This window comes from Acipenser ruthenus, chromosome 2, assembly GCF_902713425.1.
Source record: "Acipenser ruthenus chromosome 2, fAciRut3.2 maternal haplotype, whole genome shotgun sequence".
NCBI lineage: Eukaryota > Metazoa > Chordata > Actinopteri > Acipenseriformes > Acipenseridae > Acipenser > Acipenser ruthenus.
Window position 1 is genome coordinate 108,053,392 of NC_081190.1, and position 21,141 is coordinate 108,074,532.

Sequence of the window (21,141 nt, forward strand, 5' to 3'; positions counted from 1 at the left end):
AATGGATAGCTTTTTCTTGATGTAATGAAATTGCCTTCCTCTGGCATTTAATATAAGATGCAGTTATTATTTACTGGAGCTTTTTCCTGAGCTGCTGCTGTTTTGCGTAGACAGTTTGGAAGAAACAGAGCTTTCAGTGGCAGCATTAAGGCCAGCATGGTGTGTGACCGTGAGCAGTAAGCTGTATATCCGAGTGCTTTTCACTCAGCATGGCCTGGCACCAGAAAGCCTCCAGGAGGCTATGTAACACATATCACTGCTAACGTGTATCTCCTTTACGTTTTATCCTCCTAATCTGTTTAACAGGCAGCTGGATTACAACCAGATCAGCTGTATCGAGGATGGGGCGTTTAGGGCTCTGCGCGACCTGGAAGTGCTGTAAGTACTCTTCTTTCTCGCCTTCTGTGAAAAGATGTGCAGCGATTTCATGTTGCATGTACAGGGCTATTCTACAAGCAAGGTAGGTAAAGACTGATAGAGAAATGCAATTTAAAAACACCTTAATTTGTTTTTATTTCAAATAGAAATTAGATTGAGTAGCACATACAGAGAAGCTATATGTAACTAGTTTAATTTGCAAAGCATCCTTTTGCAAACATTTCAGTGCTGTGAAAATAAAAGGTCCTGCTTTATTCAAGTGCCTTTGTTTTCTCAATAAAACTTGAATACATTGACTTAATATGCTAGAAGTGTAAAAACAGTTTAAATTCAATTTAAAAGAAACAATTGTCCTTACAATCTTCAGATTATTACAGCTATTAGAGAAAGAAAAGAAAAAAAACACTACAGTATTTGTGAAGGCTTTCAACACTTTTGTTCTAAGTAAAATTGGAGTTTACATAATAGAAGGATATCACATATAATAGGTGTACACATTAAATATGTAACACTTAAATTAAAATTATTTGGAATAAACTACTGTATATCCTTGGAAATATCACTGTTAATGCTCAATGCTAGAAGGACAAACATTTTTTTTTTCAAGTGTTTTATTTTATAATGAAAACTAATAATTTATGAATACTGAAAAAGTCTCCATGCAAAGAAAAATATTTTGTAATAAGAAAAAAGGAACACTATGCATTTACCAGCATATTATAATAATTTTAAAAAAGACAGCAACAAAGTGATTTACAACAAAGAGCTAATTACCTTGTCAAGATTTTTCAGCTCATAAAACCTTGCTCTGCAGCAATGCAGTATTCCAGTATTCAGGAGAAATAGTAATTGTGCCCTGGGCTTCTAAACAGGCCCAATACTACAACCAATATATATATATATATATATATATATATATATATATATATATAGTAACATCTTTATGTTTAATTCAGTTTCATACAGATGTAAAAATAAAAACTAAAGACATATCTGCGATTTACTTGAATGAATTACTGCAAAAGGAAATTATTTGTTTTTTATTACAGTAATTTATATTTTTTTGCAGCACACTTAACAACAACAACATTACCCGTCTGTCTGTGGCAAGCTTCAACCACATGCCAAAGCTCAGGACTTTGTAAGTTTCATGTATTTAATGTATCTTTGTACATCTGTGAAAAATGTTACACCAAACATAAACATGATGATGTCTACCAAATTAAAAAGTTGTTTTATAATTTGCAGAATTAGTCACATGTTTTATTAGCAGGATTAAAAATGCTGACATGTTAAACAATATATATATATATATATATATATATATATATATATATATATATATATATATATATATATATACACAGTGTGTGTGTGTGTGTATTATTGCTGACATAAATAACCTTGCCAGGGTTTCAAACAATCTTCCTAATGTTAAATTTGCATGCTGGTCTTGAGATTTAATATCTATTACGTTTATTTGGTTAGGATTGAATGCATCAACTAGAAGGTTCTAAATTACATTACTATTTCACAAAGCATACTGGGAGAAAGAGTTTGATTTATAGTAGTGGTTGTCTATTCTTTTACTTAAAAAAAAAACATAAAAGGCAGTCTGAAGTAATTTTCTAATTTAATGAATACATTGGTCCGATATTTTATTAATGGCAAATTGCTTTTTGCTGCTTGGAAGGGAGCCATGATCTTGTGAAGGTCTGTACTAACAGAAAGGTAGCGTACTTAATTCTTGCACTCCGTGCTATTTGTATCTTTTAATTTCGGGGATTGCATTGACTATCGATCCCAAGGGGCCAAAATCAGCTAATCCCCTTTTCTATGATTAAACAAAAAGGAGAGGAAATCAGAAAAAGGGATGTAGAAGGAGTTGTTTTATATTGAATTATGTCTTGTTCAAAAAATTAATGTGACCTGCTAAAAGGATTTTGTAGGTGGTTTCTATAGAAACAAAGAATTCTGAGACTTAATGGTATCTGCGGTTGGAGAGAAGATCTTCTGTTAGTATTATTTATCTTCCTACCACATACAGTATTTGGTACAATTTATTAAAGGTTTTTTTTGTGTGTGTGTGTGAGTCCCTCTTGTACCCACTTCCATAATAGTTTTTCTTTTTTTGAGGGGAGGGGGGGGTTGGCTCTGGTATCTTTGCTTAGTCTGCAGTTCCAGCTGAGGAAATGTGTGGGGGAATTGATTTTATGAAAACTAAGTCCACTTTTATTAATTAATCTTTAACTAAAAGGTTGCTGTTACAGCAGGAAAGGTACATGGGCATGACCAAGTGGACTGAAAATGTACAGAAAAGATTAAAAAATTGATTCCTGATTCTAGGTCCTTATTCCTGTATCCTGCTGGTTTCTGAAATTGTGTCACTCTGCCTCATCTTTAATTTCAAGATATTGACTTCTTTCTTCTCATTCAGACGGCTCCACTCAAACCACCTGTACTGTGATTGCCATATGGCCTGGCTTTCTGATTGGCTGCGCCAGCGACCTCGGATTGGACTGTATACCCAGTGCATGGGACCCATCCACTTGAGGGGCCACAATGTTGCAGAGGTTCAAAAGAAAGAGTTTGCCTGCTCTGGTAAGGAACTGCCATGTTAATTATACTGAAAGTTTATGTTAAAAAAAAAAAAAAAAATCTCATCTGCATAGCCCACATAACATAGAAACTATGTATTGAATTTCTGTAGAATATCTTTAAGTACAATTTGTATTTCGCTTACTCTTTTTTTGCCTAATTGTGTCGTGGTGGATTTAAGGATATTAGATCCACACCTGACGGTGCTAGATCCCTGCAAGAATAAATTGGATTTTAGTCAAAATCCAAGAGTGGGCTGGGACAAGAATGTGTGTTACTGATGATGTGCTAGAAACATCTGAAGGGACCTTTGGTCCTACTAAGTGGGGGCTATGACACAAATACAGGCTTTGATATACTGCTTTATAATATCCTGGTAGTTTTTTTTTTTTTTTTTGTCAGCAGTCTATTCATCATGACATTGAAAGTATTTACAATGCAATGCATGCTGTCTGGTGTGCTAAACTCTGCTGTTACCAGTGTTACCAGACTCAGAATTCTAATTGTATGTTGTTTGTATGGTTTCTCTCTATTCATGCACTCTAGGTGATGAGAAAGGCAAGTTGACATGTTCATTTATTTCAGACCAGAAATACAGATTGATGTCTATTTTTTTTTATGCAATCTGTATGCAACACAAATGTGTCAAAGCGTGCATTATTTGTAAACCATATTATTAATAAATTGAAGTAGTTTCCATTCGCAAATTAATTCACATTTTTCTTCATTAGTGTAATTAATTTCCTACATAACTGTATTTTTATTTCCCATAATCATTTATGGCAATACCACATATGATTTATATAAATAAAAGAATGACAAATAGAAAAATTACAAAGCTGTCAACTGAAAATATTGACAGTTACCGGCAGACATAACTGTCAGATTAGGATTGATTGCATTTTATCCACTATGACAGATTTGTGTATAGTAAATTGTGTACAGTATGCAAATTGTAACTGATGCCACATTTATGAATGTAATACTAAGACGGCTTCTAATATTCTAGTATTTAATGGTGCTAGTAATAGAACGCCATGTATGTTTGCAGGTCATCAGTCCTCCTCATCCTGCAGTGTGTTGCAGTGCCCTGATGTCTGCACCTGCAGTAACAACATTGTGGACTGTCGTGGAAAGGGTCTGGCTGAGATTCCCTCCAACCTGCCAGAATCCATCACTGAAATGTAAGACTTTCCATATTATTTCTATTATTCTTGTTTTAATGCCTTATTTCTTTGTAAAAAAATAAAAATAAATTTATTGCATGCACTGCAGAGAAATTGGCGAATGCAGCAATTTTCAGTCCTGCAATTATAAAGAAATGTTAACATTTATCACACAAAATCTTACAGTACTTACATACCCAGCATTATATGTTAGGTTATATGTCCGAAAAACATAAGAGAAAATAAACTGTTGTTGTAAAAAAAATAAATAAATAATAATAATAATATTAATATTTAAACAATGAAATAGATTGTAAATAATAATATGTATAAATAATAGTGCTGGGACGAACACAGGAATTTCATGTTCAGATATTCGCTCATAATTTAAATATTTATTTATAGATATTTCAAAAAGTAATAAAAGCCATTCTATTTCTCTGAACGCAGGCAGAGACAGCATAGCAGCAGGGGCAGGGGGCGTAGCCATGGCCCCTGTGTGTGCCTTTATTTTACAGCAAGACCTTACAATATGTAACATGTTAAAATAAAAAAAAAAATATCCCAGGAGTAAAGAATAAGTTGTGTAGGATTTACTTTACCCCAGTGAATTAACTGCAAAACAAAGGATGCCAAATAGCAGTTCAAGTTAAACGTGGTTTTGTTTATTCCCAAAATAAATAGTACATAAAGTTAACAATGCAATTTTTTTTCATTCTTTGCCATTGCCGTTTCTCCACAGTAAACAGTGGCCATCGACACGTTTTCATAAAGTAATAACATGAGGTTTACTTGTGCCTTTTTGTGGCTGAACAACTGAAATTTATCTTTAAACACTTCAAATAAAACAAACATGGAAATGGTGTTGTGAAGTGAAGGGGAAAAAACTCACCGTTTTTGGTTTTTGGTTCTCATTTATTACATTCCACATAACAGAAAGTCACAACAATATATATATATATATATATATATATATATATATATATATATATATATATATATATATATAAAAGCTGAGCACTGTTTAAGCAAGGAATGTGCTTGCCATTTTTCTGTCCCATGAGATTCTGACTCGCTCTAAAGCAGCACAATGCATTTTTGTCCCAGTTGGCTTTTCATAGAGACCACTTTGAGTGCGCGCACAAAATCTGGTTTGTTTACTTTTTGCTGTCTAAAACTTTAATAAATGCTCAAGAGCTGCAGTGTTGAGTCTGTGTTTTACATATATATATATATATATATATATATATATACTTTATATAAAAGAATTCAGAACCACCTTTCATTAATTAGAAATAAAAAAATGAATGAACCAATAGTATAGCACTTCACCAGTCAGGGACATGACATAAATGACGTAAAGTTTGTAGTATTAGAACAGCTCAAATTAGACAATGCGACATATAGAAGAATAAAAGAAAGTAAATGGATAAATAGACTGAACACGATTATGCCAGCGGGACTCAACAGAAAAGAATGAACTAATTAACTCCAATAAATATATAATATTTAAATAAATAAACAAAATTCATTCAAAAGTTGTGCATACTGATGCGCTGAGGAGGCCAAATCTAGACTGATCCTCAGAGCCAGCATTGCATGATATAATAAAAATATAAGTTTATGTAAAGTGGTGTTAATTAGAAATAATACAGATTCAAAGATAGAAGTAAAAATGATGTCACAATATATAGAACACCATTACATCATGTAAGAATAAATCATGGATTTGAATGTAAACAATAACAAGTAGTTGTCATGCCGTCAAAAACCTATAAATACCTCCAATGTTTTGATTCAAACACAGGCTCCCTTGAGAAAGATATGTACAACATATCGAAACGTTAGGGCAGCTGGCTCTTTGAGCTAATATATATATATATATATATATATATATATATATATATATATATATATATATATATAATCACACAGAGCTCTTTGTTGTGCAAATACTGGTGAGACGGTAAATAAGTGCAAGGTATTTTTGGCATTTGTAGCAAATACGAACATCTGGTTTTTGTATCTGAATGCATGTCAAAAAATATTCATTGGACTATTGTCCCAGCACTAATTAATAATAGCTATGTTTTTACATAGCTTGCGATTAGAGTCATCCATTGCTACCTGTACAAGCATGTTCTTTATTATTATTATTATTATTATTTTTTATTTTTATTTCTTAGCAGACGCCCTTATCCAGGGCGACTTACAATCTTTATGCAAGTTAACGTTGACAGCTTTTATCTCTGAACCAGTGACAGCACATTAGAAATTGGCCTACAAGCCCTGCTACTGAATGTTGTTTTGAAGAGATTAAAACTGACTAAATACATGCAAAATCTGAGGCAGGGGATACCGATTACGTTCCTCATATACATTCATATCAGTCCAGTGTTTAAAGCAACTGATTGATAAGAACTCATGTTTATCTACTAAACATGGAGCTAAGTTCTCAAAGCTGTTGACTCCAAATCGTCATTAGTGCATTTTATGTCTGATATGTTTTGTTATTTGTATTGCTGAAACGAATAATAAACAATTTTAGAACTAATTACAAGTTGTTTATGTCTGGGTCGGTAAGTGTATTGGGTGTGTTTCTACTATCTGAAAAATGTGTGCTAATTACAATTTTGGAGTAAATGGCTTTGAGCTTCTAGCCCATGGTGTCATACATTATTTTTAGTATGATACAATCCTTGAAAGTTATTTTACACTTCTTTTCTTATGGAGTCATAGTTATGATTGTGTGTCGTCAGGGTGCACTTTTCCGCTTTGTAATTTATTATTATTATGAGTTTATTTGGCAGACGCCTTTATCCAAAACGACTTGTAACACACAATCACACACAGGACTTCACATATCCCCAAATGATCTGCATAACCACCCTTGCATCTTTGGTGTCCTAATAATACAAATTGTGTTTCTAATGAAAGATCAACTGGTTACTGGATTGAGGGGTTGCATCACTATTTTTCATTTGGGTATGAATCTTTGAAAAATGAATATGCAGCAGTGTGGAGTAGTGGTTCGGGCTCTGGACTCTTGACCGGAGGGTCGTGGGTTCAGTCCCAGGTGGGGGACACTGCTCCAGTACCCTTGAGCAAGGTACTTTTACCTAGATTGCTGTATACTGTATAAATGTGTAACTGTATGTAAAAAAAATAATGTGATATCTTGTAACAATTGGAAGTCGCCCTGGATAAGGGCGTCTCCTAAGAAATAATAATAAATAATAATAATATGCTCCCTTGACAATAACAAAGTAGCCACTTATCTGAGATTATGTTAACATTACTATCATGAAGCTGGGTTTATTTTGAAAATAAATTATTTATAGGGTATAAAGCAAAGGAAAAACAAATATTTACATCGCTGGTTCTGTAAAATACTTCTGTTAATTGTTAGATGTACTCACACAGAATGAGTAGAATCTGAGGGGATTAGGAGTGTGTCATACACACAAGTGTGTTAAAGATATCATCTAGTATAAACAAGCAATTGAACAGCCAATGAAATAACTTAATTCATATTCACTTAGTCTACCCAGAAGAACGTGTCCCACAGGCAAAAGAGCCTCGAATCCAGACCCAGATTGGTTAAGTTATTCCCTGATGTGCAGCTCACAAGGTCTGGATTTCACAGTAGGCTTTTTTTGTTTGTTTTTTAGATGAAATAATGTGCTCTGGAAATTATTTGCCTTCTGTTCTGATCTAGGCTTTTGCAATTCACTGAGAAGGTTGTATTGGTTTCAGGGAGTCAATTATTTTTGCTGTTATTATTACTGCGAAAGGGGATTATTTGTTGGTAAGGCTCCCAAAGAAAGGTTTTCAGTGTTTTGCCTTTGGGGTGCTGGACAATTTCACACGATAAAGCAAAATATGCTTACAGGTATTTCACATTTCACATCATAAATCTATGCAGTAGTGGGAATGTAATGTTTTATGGTAAATCCTATGTTGACACTACTGTTTGTAATGTAGCTTGCATCACATTGAGTAAACATAGCTGGTATATTAGAAAACATTTTCTTTCGGTATACATTTGGAAGCATGACCTAATTTAATCTCTAGGTGGATATATTCCATTTGATCCTTATTCTTGTTTGCTCTTCTGTCAACTGTATCAGTCAAAGCCTTCATTTTACAGCTGACGTTGTTAGGAATTAATGTCAAATACAGTTCAAGCCTGGTACTAATCAACATCTCCATAATTAGGAACATCTGAAGTGGCAGCTGTTCAAGGCTTAAGAGTGGTGGCCAGAGTACAATGGCTGCATGTACAGCATTGGGTAGCACTATCTCTCAACACCATCAGCAAATTTAATTAGCCCTTTATAGGGCTGCTGCTGATATGCATAGATGGTTTAGGATGAATGCATCAGAAATGTATGAATAGGATATTTCACTCTCCTATCACTCAAATGGCCCCCCAGACAAGCTGTATCAACTGCCGTGCTTAAAGTGCCAAGATGTTTAAAATGATGACTGGCACCCCACCAGCAATGCAGTCAAGAAATGCCAAAATAGAAAAAGACTTTCAAAGAGAGAGGATAATCATTGGTGTTGTCTCAATTTTGAATCCCTATTAACTCTCTTACTGCCCCAAGGCGATTTCTTTATGCTACAATTAATTCTGAAACTTCAATTGAAAACGTAACCTTAAAAACTTAAACAAACTGTATTGTGCAGATTAGGCCATTGATGCATATTAGCTATCTGTTCACATTTCTTGACAGCACATTTACCATTTCACATGCTGAGGCTGCATAGTGGAGGCATGGATTTACTTCTCCATTAAGATCCATGTTCCACGTGACTAACTGTGGTCTCCACGATGTTATTACTTACCAAGAAAGCTCTACAGTGTATGCAGTCCAGATAGAAGATGTGTTTACAGCATGTACTGGAATCTGCAGCCTACTATTCTGAAGATGCATTCATAACATGCGTCAATTTATGTTGTCCATTAGTCTGGTTTGGTAGATTGAATCGAGTTCTGGGCTTTAATATTTTATAGAACCACAAATACATTACACAGACTAGGGCATAACAACTTCAAACTCAGGGACTGCAGGTTAAACTTTGAGACAGACACATTTTCAGAATGGGAGCATTTTCAGTGACATTGAAATCATGCAAATAATTGTTAATATGATTAACAGGCTTCCATTTCCAGCTTTTCCTGAAGCAACTTATTGGAAGTTAGAATCCAACAACTGTCACGTTAGAAAGGAGGCATGACATTAAGGAAGGCGCTTTGCAATATTTCTTGATCAAGGTCATGCAGCTTTCACTTAGATATTATTTTTGTCCAGTGCTGCAAACCTGGAATGTATCTACAGTCAAACCTTCTTGATACTGCCAGGTAAGGGCCTTGGACAAAAACAGGCAATAAGAGAGGGTGGCGTTATAGTGAGGGTCAATAACATTTAAAAAAAATACACACACACACAACCTTTTATGTATGCAATAAATCCATACATTTTATTTTTTTTAGTTATACAATTACAGTATCTACAGGCCATTTTAATAAAACATTAATGTTTTTTAAACTACAGTACTAGTTCTTAACACAACAGTAGGTTGACGTTTTATCATCTTTTCCCATCTATATGAAACATACATGGCTACTTTTGAGGAACAGTTTATAATAAAAATAAGTAAATCAAATATATACACTCATTTTGTGTCAAATCACCCAAAAAACAATTCCATAAAAACAAAAAAGCGTACAATTTTTTTTTTAAACTGGTCATTTGAAATTTAGTGTTTGTGGCACAACTGTAAGCCTGCTGAATACTATCCCCCATTGAACAATGCCATGTATTTATTTCACAAAGCAATTTAAGCTCAACAGTATTATTTTTTTAAGCAGTTAAAAAAAAAAATCGTTGAGTATGTGCAGGCAGACTTTTTTTAAAACGAAAAGTAAAAAAATATATATATATATTCTGCTGTTTACAAAACTGATGCTTTAGTTTAAGCTAGCCTTCATTTGTGCAACACTTGCACGTAAACAAACAAACTTCTTACCGTACCTTTTTTTTTTTTTTTTTAACATTTTACTGTGTTTTATAAAAGTCACTTATTTTAGACGGCATCGAGCCTTTTTCAGGTTAAACAAATCGACCCTTTCCATCAAGGTAAGCCATTTGTTTTTATCCATTAGAATGTCTCCAATTGTCCTTCGATTTACAGTATATGCCTCACTTAGGCGACAAAACATTTGCGATGTCTTGCTGACTTGCTTTCTTATTTTCAGATGCATACATGCAGATTTTTTTCTTTTGCTCTGGTGTTAAATGTAGGGTCGACTCGCCATTTTGTATTTTCTGTTTTGCTTTAGGAGCGGGAGTGCTGATGACATTGGTATGAACGTTCAGTTAACTGCATAACTTTGTTGTTTTAATTGGCCATGATTATTTCGCTGGCGCTACAATGAGGGAAACTACAATGCTTATATTTACGTCTGCTTTGCTGGGGAAGTTGGCATATCGCGGACAGCGGGGTGACGATATAACAGGGAAAAATAGCACTGTTTTTATATTGGTGACATTTGTTCAGAGAGAATAGATGGTGGTATGCGAGAGTCGTGTTATAAAGGGAGCTGTATAATGCGGGACAACTGTAATTAGATTCTACCATGAAACAAAGGGCACAGGCTTGCAGTCTGAAACTCAACTGATTTTGTGAAGATAAAGTACAGAATTAAAAAAATAACAAAGCTGGGAAAAATAAACATGTAATTTGACTGGCTTTCTATGCAAACAAAATAAGATACCAGCTTTTTGTAATAGTCTCTAAGTCTCTCTGAAACATAGCAGAGTGACTTATCACTTAAACTTCAACCAGTATGTTGTCATGGAACAGTAGAGTTCTGCATCCATTTAGACATGGCTGAGCAATATAGAAACATTTGAAACATTTAGAGGGTTTAATTACATTTAAGAAGTTATTGCATTAGTACCAGTTTAATTTATTTGTGGAAATTACGTTTTAGCAGTTAAAAAAAGTCTTAACTAAAATAAATACAAATATACATACACTAATTACTGTATATTCAGTATTCCATATATGTATATATGATACCTGTATAGGCCAAAATCACAGTAATAGAAATACATATTACATGTGTGCATAACTCATTTTGTACAATTGTTTCTTTATAGTCGCTTGGAGCAAAATGCAATCAAGGTCATCCCTCCTGGAGCTTTCTCACCATACAAGAAACTGCGAAGAATGTAAGTATAGAAATATACTTGCGTCTACAAAGCAATCAGGGCAGTCTAGAGTAGTCCCCTAGAACAATTGTGAATTCTTGACATTCTTAGCAGCAAAAGGCAATTGAAAATAATAGTATCCAATTGAGATGATTGTGAAAGTGCTTTTTTTCTTTTTCTTTTCTCACATGTATGTGAACTGTTCAGCCTGAGGAATTCTCATTTGCCCTGCATGTGCCAGAAAATCTTCTTTATCCACTTTAGTGAATTGTAAATTATCTTTTTATTATTTTATATTAGAAAAAAGTGTATTAAACTTTTGTTTTATGGGAGGGGGAAGTGCAGCTGACTTCACTTGCTTGGAATTAAAGCTTGTTTTATTAAGTGAATGGGCCCACTGGTTTTAATAAGGAAATGATAAGGCTGAGTTTTCTTATTGACACAGACTTGGCTATCCTCTGAAGACTGCAGCAGCACTGTTTCCTGTGTGTGTGTGTGTGTGTGTGTGTGTGTGTGTCTTTAAAGCCACAGTACAATGTAGACGTAACAGGCAATAACACTGAGCTGTGCACTACAGTGTATTTCTAGTGAAGCAAGCAAAATGCTGAGTGCTTTTGAAGCTATGTGGAGTTAGCACTGCAAATGTTAAAAGAGCGAAACATTACTTTTTAGATGTAGATTTTCAGAAATTGCATACAGCTTTAGGTAACTAGTGCATATGTTGACTCTTCTTATTCTAGAGACCTGAGTAACAACCAGATTTCCGAATTAGCACCAGATACTTTCCAGGGCCTGCGTTCACTCAACTCACTGTAAGTTTTACTTTTTTTTTAAGGGTTACTTTTTAAAAAAATTTTGTTGTTCACATGTGGCTTGATTCTCAGAGCTCTTTCCTCAAAACTGTCATTAGCATGATCCTTTCAGAAATTTTCAACTTAAGTTACCAAAACCAGAAATAAATAAGTTAGACATTAAAGGGTAGATGTACTAAAGTGTTGCGCCTGTCGCAATAGTTGCAAACCAATTGCAAACCAGTCGGAAGTCTAGGGTGAAATGTACTAAACACGCGCAATGCTGTTACTGACTTTTTAAGGAATACTTTGTGGCAGCAGTTTTTCTTTGCGGTTCAACCTTAGATGCATATGTAATTATGGGCATTCCGGCATACATTTGCAAAAAGTGGGTGCAAATGATGGTTCTCAAATATTATAATGAGATCTACTAAAGCTGCCGACAGTTGCGACACAATTGCATCAATTTGTTAACGACTTTTAAAAGCATGTTTTAAACAGTCACAATTTTTGCTGGCATTTCCCAGTCTTTTTTTTTTCGTGTGTTGCCAGTTGTGCTCAATGCATTTTTTAGGCAAACACCCAAGTATCTAATTTTCACTAAAGTCACGGTGTACTTACAAGCCTTGAAAACAAATTTCTATGACATTTCTGTTTTTCCCAGCGTGTTGGGAGTAATAGACTGCACACATGTGCCACTAACCCCTCCAGCTCATTCTGAGCATCTGTATAGGATCTATTGTGTGTTAATTGTCTAGGCTACTAAATGGACCAAGTTAAAAATAATTATAAGTAAAATTAAATTAAAAAAAAAAAAAACCTAAAATCATTTAGGTTCAATTTAAAATAATCTTTTATTCGCATTGTACACCACTGTGTAGAATGCAGCAGCATGATTTATTTTGTGTTACCAGTAGGCTAATGTAAAAAAAAAGTGCACTAGGTATTCATTTGATTTTACTACTGTACTGTACTGTATAGTCCTACTGTACAAATTTATATTTTTACATAATGTAATGTGTAGCCTACCCAAAACACATTAGTGTTATTTCAGCACAACGATTTATATTTAAAATACATCGAGAACTGTAATTGTGTGTCTGTGTGCCATTTTATTGTATTGTTTTTAAACCCGACACCAACCACACATTATCCTCGGGCACCCTCTGCTGCAGCAAACCACAACTCAACTGCCGCTACTTTGTTTGAAAAAGTGTCGCACAACTCTCACTAGAGATCTCGCTAAGATGATGCAAATAATAATTTAAATTAGTATATTGCGGCTATCTTCATTAACATATTTTTTCTTAGTACATACCACAAAACGTGCACTTTTCGAATTGTCACAACAAAAATGCAAATTGCAGTATGTTTGCGCTGCGACTGGCCCATCTTAGTACATCTACCTCTAAGTGGCTTGTAGTTGTTTCTTATTTGTATTGGAATTGAAATTGGAATTAATTTTTTTTTTTTCCTTTTAGAAAAAAAGTGGTAATAACAATTTGGAAAAAAGGGCATTTAAACACCACAAATTATGCATTTACAATAATAAAATATTTTTAAAAAGTTACTTGCATAGTCTCAGTTTGTTGTGAGATTCCACGAAACCTCTGAGACATACTTGTCAAGGTCTGTCCCAGACAAGAGGTTTCTCTGCGCAGGACACATGTTTTTTATATTACACCCGGTGTGTTGACTTAGTGTATTTCTTAAGTGCTGCTTTCTTGCTATCACTTACCAATATTTTTACAGAAATCACTCAGTGAGTTGATCTTAATGAAGCAGAGCTGGAGTGGGATGTGGTTTCTCTGTTGGTATTTCCGTTTTCCCAGTCTCCCTGGGAGAACATTCAGAAATTGACATCTCCTTTGAATATAATGCAGCTATTTACAAGCCTATGAACTGAAACTAAGATGCAAATGCACACATAGGGATGAAATATAGACCCTGAATGAAAACACACTGTGTGTATTTAACATTATTTTTCAACTTCACTATCAGAATTCCTAAAGTCTGCAGTATTAATAAAAAAAAATAGTATGCTTTTTATAACACACGCCATGTGGTACAAACTTTAATGTTCTGTCTTCTTTTTTTATCCCCAGAGTGCTTTATGGAAATAAAATCACCGAACTCCCCAAAGGTCTTTTCGAGGGACTCTTTTCTCTTCAGCTGTTGTAAGTATTTACACAATCATTGAGTATTGTAGGTAACCAATAATTACCTTTAAGCTCATCAAAGTTGGTAGTTTTGTTAGTTTCAGATGGATGTATTTGGTTCAAGAGATGTTTATGCTCTTTCATGGGCAGGTTATGTTGCCTCCCAAAATTCTTCATCACAGCGAAATACACTGGTAAATTTAATTCTGTGATTTAAGTCTAATTTCATATACACTGTATTTATATTTACATACAAAAAAAGTAAATGTGTATTCTCACTTATTGATGGTCAGAAGCAAACTGTAATTTACTGAAAATCCTTATCAAGAAAGAAATCTGTATTTTAATTGAATTTGAAAAATAAATAAAAAGAAACACTATACAAATGTTATTATAAGTATATTAACAGCTACTTGTTTTTTATTATGTGTAGCTATTAATATGTAGCATCTTCTGCACAACTAGCTGAAATGGTAAGAATTTTAGGAAGCTCATTGTTCCCCAGATGAAGCTGTCATATCAGGCAGCCACCATGTCTGGCGGCACTTGGCAGCATTAGACACAGCGACCACATTAATATGTTTATCAAAAGAACCAGCAGCATTGATAACTCAGCAGTGCTATGCATGACGACACAATAAAGCATCTAACAGACCATTTGAAACAACAGTGTCATTCTCTAACAGATTATCTGGGAGTCATTGGCTTGTTCAATTCTGCTGGCTAGCCATCTCGAAACAAACAAACAAAAAAAGAGAATCAGTTGAGTAGAAACATTAAATAGTAGATTGTATAGTGATTAGTGGTACATCCTTTGTGTTTGTTGGATAGTGAGGCAGAATGACAATCTTTAGCACCCCTACAGGAACAATTCTTCACTTATTTTCTTGCAGATCCAAAGAAAGCAAAAAAAAAAAAAAAAAAAGTTGAATTATTAATGCAGTCTTTGTACGATGCCTCAGTAGGGTTTTAAATCTTTCAGAGGAGAAAGAAACCATTTGCAAACTTGACTAATGACAGGAAAGACGTTTGAGTTTAATCCCTAAGTGCTGACAAACCATGTACAATTGTGCACAGGTGTCGCGCTCAAATGTGTTGACTAATAATCTCATGCCCACAGAAACTGACAGTGGTGGAGCAAGAATGTTTGCCTTCACAGACAGCAATGTAAAAAAAAAAATAAAGGCGGCAATTAGAAGGGAAAAAATAATTCACACATTCTTTTATAGCGTGTCACTGGGAAAGCCAGAGTTTTAAGGTTTTTGTAAGGTGATTGACAGTTTGGAAACAGCAGTGTTGCAAAATGGATAAGAGGAATGTTTGTATTAACTGGCTTTAAGAAATGTATGGGTATTATTGGAGGCAATGTCTTGCACAAAAGCATACATTTTTACTATCCAAAGGTCACTGTTAGGTCAGTTTTATACATTTAAATGATATATAGTATCTATTTTAAACATCTTCAGTGTAGTATATTTGAGTATATGAATAATTAAAGGAAAACATAAACAAGAATGTTTTACATTATTAGGTACTACTCTGCTGATCACTTGGGGTGTTTCATATGATTACATTGTTAACATAACAATACCATCTTTGTTGACAACAGTTTCTGTTGAAAGTTAGAAAATGTTTGAAATCTACATCAAAGTGAAAATTATTTATACTGTAGCTAATTAAAAAAAATCTAAATGCACAGTAGGAATAGGCTAAGATCATCTATAATCTGTTAAAATTTACATAGATATCAAGTTCCTAAAAGTATCCGTTTGTAAAGTAAAAGGGGGAAAAAATGGAAGGAAGTTTGTATTCTATAACCGTGTTCCTGTCCCTCCAGAGGAGCAGACCCTACGTAGTCAGCCACATTGGCCTTTAATTTGATTGTAAATGTAATTAAAATGCATCTGTGCTTGTGTTTGTGTCTTTACCAGGCTGTTGAATGCCAACAAGATTAACTGCCTCCGTGTGGATGCATTTCAAGATCTGCATAACCTGAACCTTCTATCTCTGTATGACAACAAACTCCAGACTATTGCCAAAGGCACATTTGCTTCTCTTCGGGCAATCCAGACCTTGTATGTAACGTTTCCTTCATTTGAATAATCTTCTTTACGCTCCCTGTGTGCAGAATAAACATTACCTGCTTAAGACTTATTCACCCTGTTTACTGTAAGGAGACAGTACCGGTAACATGGGAGCATGTTTTAGAGATTAACCCCAGGTGATGCGTTAACTGATCAGAGCGTCTGATAACTGTCCCTCTGGAACTTTGCTAGAGCCTCACTTCCAGAAATATAAGCTGTTTATACAGTAGATGGATTTAAAAATAAAAAAAGATATTTTTTCGCTCTGTTATAATGAAGTACCGGTATTTGTTTTAACACGAAGCGTGCTATAATGAACAAAACTGGAGTCTAAAACACAAAATGGCCTAACATTTAACTGCTCTGATTTGTTGTTCCATTTTGTTCCAAGGCACTTGGCCCAGAACCCTTTTATATGTGACTGCCATCTGAAGTGGTTGGCCGATTATCTTCAGGACAACCCCATTGAGACCAGTGGTGCCCGCTGCACCAGCCCCAGACGACTGGCAAACAAACGGATTGGGCAAATCAAGAGCAAGAAATTCCGCTGCTCAGGTAACTGGTTAAGCTTTACCTTCAGACCTGCCCCCTATCCTTTCTACATACAGTGTACTGCAGACTTAAGGCTCTTCGTTTTTGGTTTTTATTTTTGGTCACTTGATTTCCCTTTTAAAGTTATATTGAGCCGACTCTGTTTCTTAATTAAACTCTTGGAAAAGCGTTGATTGTGAAACAAGATCACTTTAGTTTGTTCTCCCGTAACTTGATTGAGACTATGATTCTGTTTCATCGATAATGTAAAAAAAACCCCCCAAAAACCCAGCTTACTGTTTAATTTAAACCGAACGCAAAAAGTGAGTTCAGTTAAATTGCTTTTCCCGGATTTAAAATCTTAATGACTCGTTGCAATTATAACCTGTTTTGAAAATAATAGTTTAACAATTTAATTCAATCGATTTAACTTCCATCGTTGTTTGCGTTCAGTTTGAATAAAAAATAAAGACCTGCCTTCTTTTTTTTTTTTACATTATCAATGAAACAGAATCATAGACTCAATCAATCACGTTAAGGGGGAAAAATTAAAGTGAACTTGTTTCACAATCAACACTTTTCCAAGAGTTTAATTGAATTGAGTCGGCTCAAAAAATGGACATTGTGTGATCAAAAATAAAAACCGAAAACGAAGGGCTCTACACATACTGTAACTAGAATCCTTATTCGAACTGAGCCTTTTTTAAACTATTACATAAATATTTTTTTAACCTTTTTTTCCTTTTTTCCTCCAACTAACTATGGGGTGGCAATCAGTGTTTATGCCCTCGGATGAATACCTGGGTCAAAATTAAGTGAATAACTTTTAAGTTTTGTTTATAAAATAAAACAGTTAGGTGTTAATCAGTAAATAATTTATAAAATATCCCCTTCAGTCACTGCGTGCATAATTGTACCAAGTTAAGTTTCCTATCTATGTTTTTATTTTATAAGGCATATATGTTTTGTTTTGTTTTTTCTCCAAAGTTTTGGCCAAGCAACTTAAACTCCAGAGTTCACACAAAATTTTATGAAAAATAAATTATATGTGTATTTTATCTCTTCATTAAAAAAAGTCACGTTTTATTTTGAATCTATTTGTAATGATTTTTTTTTTCCAGCCGTACTATCACTGTTTTAATAGTCATGCTGTGATTTCAATTCTATGCAGTTATTTATTTTGACGAGACTGTTGGGTTATTCACTTAATGGATTGACTGTGATGTAGAATTAATCGAAATCATTTCTTTCCTGTGCTTGCCAACATTCAGTCGCATCTCTTTCTATCTCTTCTCTTTTTTGTTTAGCAAAGGAACAATATTTCATTCCAGGTAGGTTTGGCACTGCAGCAGGGCTTTCCAACTGCAGAATACCAACCCGTTCAGTTTGTCCTAGGTCTTAGGAAATAAATGCATGCTTAAAAATAGAAAACTCCCTTTAGGCACAGACATAGTATATTTGTTATTCACAAGTAGATTTGTTTTTCAAACCAGACAGTGAGCACTGCATGCAGCTCTGTGGTCTTTTCTTCCCTGCGTCCCTGTTATTAGGATTCATAGTGTTCCCATGCAGTGGCCATACAGATGCCAGCTCCTGATTTTATTTTCTGAAGAGTCTTCCTATTTCAGAGCCTTTCTAACATACTGCTTCATACGTACCACTTTAGGTGGCATTCCTTTAGGTGTTCATTATGCAATTCAATTTGCAATAAAAGTACTGTCATTCTTCACTTTTCCACTTTTCAGAGACTGGCATCTGCATAGCCAATCTGTTCACAATAAATGTTATTAAAATGCAGTGTGGATCTGGAGATGCAGACGAAGCAGATTCTCTCAATAATAAAAGCAAAATGAGAATTTTTGATCTGTCTGCTGGACAATCAGCATGTTGTGTTTGATTTAAAATAGGTGGTACTGCATTTCATTAAAGATTAGTAGAGGATTACTGTAGCTCTTTTTCTTTAACCTTTACTATTCACAGGTTTTTTTTTTTTTTTTTAATCTTTCGTAAGAATGCTGTGCTGTGTGTGTACTGTGTTGAAGAGTGCTTTGGAAAGAATTAAAACACTGACAGCTACCCAGTTCAAACAGACTAGCATGCTTTCAGAAAATGTTTAATGTGTTTATTATTTAAATGGTTCCTAATAAGGGAATGGAAATTCAGTGCACAGTATAATGAGTCAAAAGCAATACAGATACTATCAAATATTTAGCGTTTTGCAGAGCAGGCTAAAGTAATGATCCCTCCACTGTATTCTTGTTCGAAAACATTAATCATGTTATAGGAAAGCTGCTAACATCTTTCATGTTTGATTGGAATGTGTTTGTAATTCAATTAACCGTACTTCTTGCATTTTATTTTATTTTCTTAAACAGAACTTAGGGATGTATTTCAGTGTATTTCAAATTGCACCCACTCATTCATCTTCTCAATTAATCTTATTCTCGGCCAATGTAGATTGTATCGTATCAAGTGAACTGACTTTTGCAGAAAGGGGATATTTTATTTCTTTCATTTAAAAAAAACAAAACTGCTTACTCTTTCTTTCCCTCCTGGCTCACTTGAATTTGTCAGGAATTCATCATTTTGGTTGTAAGTAAAAATTATACCTCTGGAAAAAACACATTGTAACCCTCTGACGTGATGCACTCTACCCTACTGTTTTCACCCACTATCTATCTCCTGAAAAGAACAGAAAGTAAAAAAAAAAAGATTTTAGTTACATCTAAAAAGATTGATTGAATATTACAGAAGTACTAAGGGTAAGCATGGATAGCTGTACGGTCTCCGGTCAGTTTCTAATTGCCGTTATATTATTGAGTCCATCCCTGACTATGGCAACTCTTGCTTCTCTTGACTAGTACTGCAATGAGTACTGCTGTAATGTTCTAGCTGCTGCTTAACCTTCCTGGTCCAAATGGCTCTCTCCTACCTTCTTACCCTCATGTCCTCCTTCTTTGCTCTTTCTCCTTGGCCTAGTGGATGAAATTCAGCAGGGTTTTCCGTTGTGCTTGATCTAACCATGTGGTTGCGAGGTATGAGTAAAACATGGTTCTGTCAAGCACCATGGAACGTCCTGCAGCTTTCTACAGCATGGCAAGCTACAAGAGAGACAGCCTTTTTGTACGCCAGTAACAGATGGGACAGTTCAGTGCATGACAAAAAAAAGAGCAGTGACAAGAAACTGACCCCATTTATAGAATCAAACTGCAAAAACAGTTACGGATTTGAGTTACATGAATAACACAGATAAAGGAAGTAAATTAAAAAAAAAAAAGAACTTATTAACTGTATGCCATAAAAAAAGAAGACTTAACCATCAGAAGGCTTCTCACTAATGCTACCTTTTCATTTGAACTACATCCTTACCTTTTTTTTTCTTCTAAGATTCAAGGCTCTTACAGGCCTTGAAACCCTAATGTCTGTCTGGTGCTGTGGCAATAGCTTCCTTGGTCTGGTATGTTCTGTGAAGTCCCTAGAGTGAACACCAAAACCCACTTTGCCCTACCACACGCACACCCACCCCACTTACACAAAGCACCCTTACTGCTTTGTAAGAATTGTATTGGTCACATCCTAAATATTGTCCATGTTCTGGCTTTAATCTTCTACAGGTACAGAGGATTATAGATCCAAGCTTGGAGGAGATTGCTTTGCGGATCTGGCATGCCCTGAGAAATGTCGATGTGAGGGAACCACTGTGGACTGTTCCAATCAGAAACTCATCAAAATCCCAGACCACATTCCTCAGTACACGGCCGAACTGTAAGTTCACAACAACAGCAGATCTGATTCCACCCATTGGTGTAGTCGAGCCGGAACATTTTTCTTAAAACTGACTTAAGAATCTTTACCGATTTGTTATGAAAATGCTTATATGGCGCCCGACCGCTCTAATGTCAGTGCCTGGGCACCAGTGAAGCGATCTCTTTTCCCTGGGAAATCAAATGAGTTTTTCTGCGCCTTGCCACGAGGAAAAAAAAAAAATCAGTGTCCGGTTCCCTACATACCAGCTTTGATGGTACACTCTGAATCACAATCTCTGATAACCGGTGCGTATACGTCCTTGTGATGCAATAAAGAAAACATTAGGAACTTATATTACAAACTACAGTACTACTAAACCAGCCAAGAACCGCACTTATATTTAAGATTTCATATTACAAAAGCATAAATGCTCTACATTTATTTAAAAAAAAACACAGGTAAGT

At 34.8% G+C, this 21,141-nt stretch overlaps 1 protein-coding gene across 8 annotated transcripts in view; it reads left to right on the forward strand.

Moving 5' to 3' along the window:
• Positions 1–21,141, forward strand: part of LOC117409251 (slit homolog 2 protein-like) — a 161,934-nt gene that overhangs the window by 105,906 nt on the left and 34,887 nt on the right. For 4 of the 8 annotated variants that reach the window (XM_059006018.1, XM_059006028.1, XM_059006051.1 and 1 more), the window contains exons 6-17: positions 307–378; positions 1,448–1,519; positions 2,816–2,979; positions 4,028–4,160; positions 11,315–11,386; positions 12,106–12,177; positions 14,262–14,333; positions 16,247–16,390; positions 16,791–16,954; positions 18,238–18,261; positions 19,505–19,522; positions 20,545–20,695. In XM_059006018.1, coding sequence (XP_058862001.1) covers positions 307–378; positions 1,448–1,519; positions 2,816–2,979; positions 4,028–4,160; positions 11,315–11,386; positions 12,106–12,177; positions 14,262–14,333; positions 16,247–16,390; positions 16,791–16,954; positions 18,238–18,261; positions 19,505–19,522; positions 20,545–20,695 — 1,158 coding nt within the window. The remainder of the gene's footprint in view (positions 1–306; positions 379–1,447; positions 1,520–2,815; positions 2,980–4,027; positions 4,161–11,314; positions 11,387–12,105; positions 12,178–14,261; positions 14,334–16,246; positions 16,391–16,790; positions 16,955–18,237; positions 18,262–19,504; positions 19,523–20,544; positions 20,696–21,141) is intronic. The other 4 variants (XM_034014973.3, XM_034014977.3, XM_034014976.3 and 1 more) reach the window with 2 other exon arrangements.